The 7,621-nt window shown below is 46.9% G+C and overlaps 1 protein-coding gene across 1 annotated transcript; it reads right to left on the bottom strand.

Moving 5' to 3' along the window:
* Positions 1 to 5,863: 5,863 nt before the first annotated feature.
* Positions 5,864 to 6,568, bottom strand: LOC137287942 (uncharacterized). Its single transcript, XM_067820313.1, has one exon. It carries the CDS (start codon positions 6,566 to 6,568, stop codon positions 5,864 to 5,866), a length of 705 nt encoding a protein of 234 aa, XP_067676414.1.
* Between the last annotated feature and the right edge of the window lie 1,053 nt (positions 6,569 to 7,621).

Genomic DNA, 7,621 nt, shown 5'->3' with positions numbered 1-7,621 from the left:
GCACACTTCTCTGGAGGAAGGTTAACGAGACGGTTCCCTTGCAATCTCAGGAAAACTGAGTTTGCTTTCTTCAGAAGAGAAGACGGTAGATGTTTCCACCGTCGTCTAGTCTCTGACTGATGGTGGATACAAGATCCACGTCAATGCTTATAAAGCGCTCAACAAGATCATTTTGGTTGTTTCAAAGCAATGTGAATTCTCACGAGAGATGTGAGTTCTTGGAAATCATCGTACGTACTTAAACGCTTGTGCTGCCCAGTGTTCTCCCACGGAAGATGTTTGAAGCTATCATCGTCCACTAACGTAAAAACAGTCCCAGAAGAATGATACCGCCCCCAAAGTTGTCTTCGTCCCCTAAAGAACAGTGTCCCTTATTGTTGCCAGTGTCCCATAGCGTTGACACCGTCTCCTAAAGTTGCCAGTATCCCCTAACGTTGACATCGTCGCCTAAAGTTGCCAGTGCCCCCTAACGTTGACACCGTCACCTATAGTTGCCAGTGTCCCCTAACGTTGACACTGTCACTTGCCAGTGTCCCCTAATGTTGACACCGTAACCTATAGTTGCCAGTGTCCCCTAACGTTGACACCGTAACCTATAGTTGCCAGTGTCCCTAACGTTGACACCGTCACCTAAAGTTGCCAGTGTCCCCTAACGTTGACACCGTCACCTAAAGTTGCCAGTGTCCCCTAACGTTGACACCGTCTCCTAAAGTTGCCAGTGTCCCCTAACGTTGACACTGTCGCCTAAAGTTGCCAGTGTCCCCTAACGTTGACACTGTCGCCTAAAGTTGCCAGTGTCCCCTAACGTTGACATCGTCGCCTAACGTTGCCAGTGTCCCCTAACGTTGACATCGTCGCCTAAAGTTGCCAGTGTCCCGTAACGTTGACACCGTCGCCTAAAGTTGCCAGTGTCCCCAAACGTTGACACCGTCACCTAAAGTTGCCAGTGTCCCCTAACGTTGACACTGTCGCCTAACGTTGCCAGTGTCCCCTAACGCTGACACCGTCACCTATAGTTGGCAGTGTCACCTAACGTTGACACCGTCTCCTAAAGTTGCCAGTGTCCCCTAACGTTGACACCGTCTCCTATAGTTGCCAGTGTCCCCTAACGTTGACACCGTCACCTATAGTTGCCAGTGTCCCCTAACGTTGACACCGTCTCCTAAAGTTGCCAGTGTCCCCTAACGTTGACACCGTCGCCTAAAGTTGCCAGTGTCCCCTAACGTTGACACCGTCTCCTAAAGTTGCCAGTGTCCCCTAACATTGACACTGTCGCCTAAAGTTGCCAGTGTCCCCTAACGTTGACACCGTCATCTATAGTTGCCAGTGTCCCCTAACGCTGACACTGTCGCCTAAAGTTGCCAGTGTCCCCTAACGTTGACACCGTCACCTATAGTTGCCAGTGTCCCCTAACGTTGACACTGTCGCCTAAAGTTGCCAGTGTCCCCTAACGTTGACATCGTCGCCTAACGTTGCCAGTGTCCCCTAACGTTGACACCGTCACCTATAGTTGCCAGTGTCCCCTAACGTTGACACCGTCTCCTAAAGTTGCCAGTGTCCCCTAACGTTGACACTGTCGCCTAAAGTTGCCAGTGTCCCCTAACGTTGACACTGTCGCCTAAAGTTGCCAGTGTCCCCTAACGTTGACATCGTCGCCTAACGTTGCCAGTGTCCCCTAACGTTGACACCGTCACCTATAGTTGCCAGTGTCCCCTAACGTTTACACCGTCGCCTAAAGTTGCCAGTGTCCCCTAACGTTGACACCGTCACCTATAGTTGCCAGTGTCCCCTAACGTTGACACTGTCGCCTAAAGTTGCCAGTGTCCCCCAACGTTGACACCGTCGCCTAAAGTTGCCAGTGTCCCCTAACGTTGACACCGTCACCTAAAGTTGCCAGTGTCCCCTAACGTTGACACCGTCACCTAAAGTTGTCAGTGTCCCCTAACGTTGACACCGTCTCCTAAAGTTGCCAGTGTCCCCTAACGTTGACACCGTCGCCTAAAGTTGCCAGTGTCCCCTAACGTTGACACCGTCCCCTATAGTTGCCAGTGTCCCCTAATGTTGACACCGTCTCCTAAAGTTGCCAGTGTCCCCTAACGTTGACACTGTCGCCTAAAGTTGCCAGTGTCCCCTAACGTTGACACCGTCACCTATACTTGCCAGTGTCCCCTAACGTTGACACCGTCACCTATAGTTGCCAGTGTCCCCTAACGTTGACACCGTCACCTATAGCTCCCAGTGTCCCCTAACGTTGACATCGTCGCCTAACGTTGCCAGTGTCCCCTAACGTTGACATCGTCGCCTAAAGTTGCCAGTGCCCCCTAACGTTGACACCGTCACCTATAGTTGCCAGTGTCCCCTAACGTTGACACTGTCACTTGCCAGTGTCCCCTAATGTTGACACCGTAACCTATAGTTGCCAGTGTCCCCTAACGTTGACACCGTCACCTAAAGTTGCCAGTGTCCCCTAACGTTGACACCGTCACCTAAAGTTGCCAGTGTCCCCTAACGTTGACACCGTCTCCTAAAGTTGCCAATGTCCCCTAACGTTGACACTGTCGCCTAAAGTTGCCAGTGTCCCCTAACGTTGACACTGTCGCCTAAAGTTGCCAGTGTCCCCTAACGTTGACATCGTCGCCTAACGTTGCCAGTGTCCCCTAACGTTGACATCGTCGCCTAACGTTGCCAGTGTCCCCTAACGCTGACACCGTCACCTATAGTTGCCAGTGTCACCTAACGTTGACACCGTCTCCTAAAGTTGCCAGTGTCCCCTAACGTTGACACTGTCGCCTAAAGTTGCCAGTGTCCCCTAACGTTGACACCGTCTCCTATTGTTGCCAGTGTCCCCTAACGTTGACACCGTCACCTATAGTTGCCAGTGTCCCCTAACGTTGACACCGTCTCCTAAAGTTGCCAGTGTCCCCTAACGTTGACACTGTCGCCTAAAGTTGCCAGTGTCCCCTAACGTTGACACCGTCTCCTAAAGTTGCCAGTGTCCCCTAACGTTGACACTGTCGCCTAAAGTTGCCAGTGTCCCCTAACGTTGACACCGTCACCTATAGTTGCCAGTGTCCCCTAACGTTGACACTGTCACTTGCCAGTGTCCCCTAATGTTGACACCGTAACCTATAGTTGCCAGTGTCCCCTAACGTTGACACCGTCACCTAAAGTTGCCAGTGTCCCCTAACGTTGACACCGTCACCTAAAGTTGCCAGTGTCCCCTAACGTTGACACCGTCTCCTAAAGTTGCCAGTGTCCCCTAACGTTGACACTGTCGCCTAAAGTTGCCAGTGTCCCCTAACGTTGACACTGTCGCCTAAAGTTGCCAGTGTCCCCTAACGTTGACATCGTCGCCTAACGTTGCCAGTGTCCCCTAACGTTGACATCGTCGCCTAAAGTTGCCAGTGTCCCGTAACGTTGACACCGTCGCCTAAAGTTGCCAGTGTCCCCTAACGTTGACACCGTCACCTATAGTTGCCAGTGTCCCCTAACGTTGACACTGTCGCCTAACGTTGCCAGTGTCCCCTAACGTTGACACCGTCACCTATAGTTGCCAGTGTCCCCTAACGTTGACACTGTCACCTATAGTTGCCAGTGTCCCCTAACGTTGACACTGTCACTTGCCAGTGTCCCCTAACGTTGACACCGTCACCTAAAGTTGCCAGTGTCCCCTAACGTTGACACCGTCACCTATAGTTGCCAGTGTCCCCTAACGTTGACACCGTCACCTATAGTTGCCAGTGTCCCCTAACGTTGACACCGTCTCCTAAAGTTGCCAGTGTCCCCTAACGTTGACACCGTCTCCTAAAGTTGCCAGTGTCGACTAACGTTGACACCGTCACCTAAAGTTGCCAGTGTCCCCTAACGTTGACACCGTCTCCTAAAGTTGCCAGTGCCCCCTAACGTTGACACTGCTTCCGATAGTTGCCAGTGTCCTTTCATGTTTACACCGTTCCATAAAGTTTCCATAACCTTGACACATTCCGCTAATGCAGTCTTCGTCCCTTAACACTGACACCATGTCCATATTCAAAATCATTGCACTTACACTGTGCCGTTGGTAGAGTATTTAAGCCTACCGTGGGCTTAACTGTACAGTCGGGTGAGCTTAATGGATCAAAAGACGTTGGCGCGTGAAATCAACAGGTGACAGCTCTAATTGAAAATACAGCATGTTATCGTGTAATTAGGAACATCATTCATAATCCTTCTACATATAATCAATAGTCTAATAACTTCTAATGCACGAGCAGTGTCTGTGATGTACAGCTTTACTGTAAACACCATAACAAACGTAATTATGGTCGCAGTTGTCAATCATGCAGCATCATAAACATTTACAACGTATGAACAAGTCGAAAATGATCACTACAAAATGAAATAGATCAAAACAGATAACGTTCAGAATCGCAAACATGTTTTTTTTCTTTGAAGAAACTCAATATATGAGTCGTAAATCTACCTCGGCTTGGCATGCTGGTGAGAACTTTATCACATTCTCACTGTTAATTCAGTTTTCTCCTGCGTCTCCCGCCAAGTGTAATCAGTGATTGGAAGAAGGGCCGAGGAGGCTTAATCCTGTAACCAACGTCGTTATATTTGAAACGCACCCCACGTCCACGACAATGACGACACTGACGATGTTGCTGGTCATCGCGTCCGTAGTTGGTGCCCGAGGTGGTATGTTGATATTTTGAAATATTTACATCTTAGATGAGTTGTTTACCTTTAAATCACTGCTTGACTTACTCGATCACTAAACAGACTCGTAGTGATGCTCGCAAGTATTTCTGGGAGGTAGGTTTTTGTTGTATTGATTTTTACGCATTTGAGAGCCTGCAATAGCCTGCGCTTGAAATATTCAAGAACCTTTGAGGTCAACTCATTTAAGTGATCGAGAAACTACATTTTGTAAAGAAAATTAAACCGTTTAAATATAGAAATCAAACAAAACAAATAGCTGTTGCAAATTATTTTGGAGACCGGAGATTTTACCATTGCCCACAGACAGTCTGTCGATGTATTTCTATACCCCATACAACATTTGTCTTAGGATATTATACATAAACTTTAATCTTTAAATTGAACAAGACATGCTTGAAGTTTTGAAAGATATAGTGTAGCACGTCCGGAAAACGTGTTTGTCACTACCTCTATCGGGCATTATAAAGGTGTATGTGTTAAGGAACTGACTGAAAAAGTCAAGGAATGGCCGGTTGGCATAGTGACAGACCGATAGTGTGCAAGTTGCTTGAATCTCTGAGTTGTAGACGACTGGTTATCTACCATGTCTCGACTGTATGGCGTAATTTACCACTGTGGAATGTATAATTCTTGTAATGTAGGCTTGTTGTAGATGAATGTGTTTCTCCGTCACTTTCATTAGGATTGGAGCAATATCACGGCAGGGGAGCTAGAAATTGGCTGGAAAATTGCTAAAAGCTGCATGGAACCATGCTCACTCTATCCCACCATGGGCAAGCCTGTCACAATTGTTTCAAACAAATCTTAATATCTAAGAAACATTTGAGCCATCAAGGAAACACTGATATAATAAAAATAGAAACTTCTCCCGTCAGCTTGAACTGCTCATCAAATCGAATAGAGAAAGCCGAAAAAAGTGTCCAGTTGAATTGCTTCAATGTGCGACATCAGCGCTGTGACGTGTAAGAAATGCTGTCGGTTATTTAGGTTTATTTGAAGAGAAAGACCTTAGTTTGGGCGTCATGTTGGCAGGTGCTCAATAAACTCTCTCAACCGTCGACGTGGTCTCAGAATCCATACCTTACCTACAGACTTCAGAGATTTTTCCGCGTCAGGGATTTTCTGAGAAATAATTGTCACTCCATATCGGGTTCTTTATTCAGATAGTGTCCGTCACAGACAAGTTGCTGGAGGTATAACTAAAGGTGGAGTCTGTATTAGTACTGGGGTAGAAGCCTGCAGTGATGCAGATATTGACCGTCACAGACAAGTTGCTGGAGGTATAACTAAAGGTGGAGTCTGTATTAGTACTGGGGTAGAAGCCTGCAGTGATGCAGATATTGACCGTCACAGACAAGTTCCTGGAGGTATAACTAAAGGTGGCGTCTGTATTAGTACTGGGGTAGAAGCCTGCAGTGATGCAGATATTGACCGTCACAGACAAGTTGCTGGAGGTATAACTAAAGGTGGAGTCTGTATTAGTACTGGGGTAGAAGCCTGCAGTGATGCAGATATTGACCGTCACAGACAAGTTCCTGGAGGTATAACTAAAGGTGGAGTCTGTATTAGTACTGGGGTAGAAGCCTGCAGTGATGCAGATATTGACCGTCACAGACAAGTTGCTGGAGGTATAACTAAAGGTGGAGTCTGTATTAGTACTGGGGTAGAAGCCCGCAGTGATGCAGATATTGGCCGTCACAGACAAGTTGCTGGAGGTATAACTAAAGGCGGAGTCTGTATTAGTAGTGGGGTAGAAGCCTGCAGTGATGCAGATATTGGCCGTCACAGACAAGTTGCTGGAGGTATAACTAAGGGCGAAGTCTGTATTAGTACTGGGGTAGAAGCCTGCAGTGATGCGCGTCATGGTTAGACGTCCACAGGACCTAGAATGGTGCTGACAAACGAAAATGCGTAATCGTGAAAAGTTTAAACCCGCGATAGTTCCTGGCACGCCAAAGGGACGCAACTCTGCATTGCTAATTACACTCTATAATGACTTTGATCATCACAGCTTGCCTTTACCGGCGATCTGGTTAATTTTTATTTTATATATTTATGTGGATGATTATTCAAATTACATAAACATTTTAAAAATATTGAACATCAAATCGCATCACACGAAATGCAGTTGTTGTTATACAATGCCATTTAGAAAGTGGTCAAATGTAACATATGTCATATTTGGGATTACACTTTTTTAAAGTACAAATCCTAGTACTTTTGTGGTTGAGTCCCATCCCGGATTCGAACCCGCACCTAATAGGCGTCTGACCTTATGTAACGGCGATTAGGTGCCTGACTCTGAGGGTGCGGGTTCGAATCCTGGATGGGTCTCAACCACAAAAGCACTAATATTTGTACTTTAAGAAAGTGTAATCCCAAATATGATATATGTTACATTTGACCACTTTCTAGATGGCATTGTATAACAACAACTGCATTTCGAGTAATCCCAAATATGACATATGTTAAGTGCAGTTGTTAGTTATAAAACCACTCGTTGTTATTGTTTTGTTTGTTGTTTGCTTTGTATGTATTCCTGGGAGGTGGGGTAGTCTAGTGGTTACAGCGTTCGAACGTCACGCTGAAGACCCGGGTACGATTCCTCGTAAGGGTACAATGTGTGAGGCCCATTTCTGGTGTGATATTGCTTGAATGTTGCCAAAAGCGGCGTAAAGCCATACTCACTCACTTAAAATCATTGCACTTACACTGTGACGTTGGCAGAGTATTTAAACCGATCGTGGACTTAACTGTACAGTCGGGGGAGCTTAATGCATCAAAAGACCTTGGTGCGTGCGTGCGTGCGTGCGTGCGTGTGTGTGTGCATAGTCCAGACTAATGCTGATTTTCTGATGGTAGCCCAGTTGAACCAGCATCTCCAGATGGTTTATAGAAGAACCATCATCTTCAGATG

This window comes from Haliotis asinina, chromosome 6 (genome assembly GCF_037392515.1).
Source record: "Haliotis asinina isolate JCU_RB_2024 chromosome 6, JCU_Hal_asi_v2, whole genome shotgun sequence".
NCBI lineage: Eukaryota > Metazoa > Mollusca > Gastropoda > Lepetellida > Haliotidae > Haliotis > Haliotis asinina.
Note: the sequence above shows the minus strand (reverse complement) of the source record. Positions and strands in the feature narration are given on the sequence as shown.

What these genes read in the sequence shown, in the direction of transcription:
- LOC137287942 (XM_067820313.1), bottom strand. Translation starts at nt 6,568, where the DNA reads ATGACGCGCATCACTGCAGGCTTCTACCCCAGTACTAATACAGACTTC.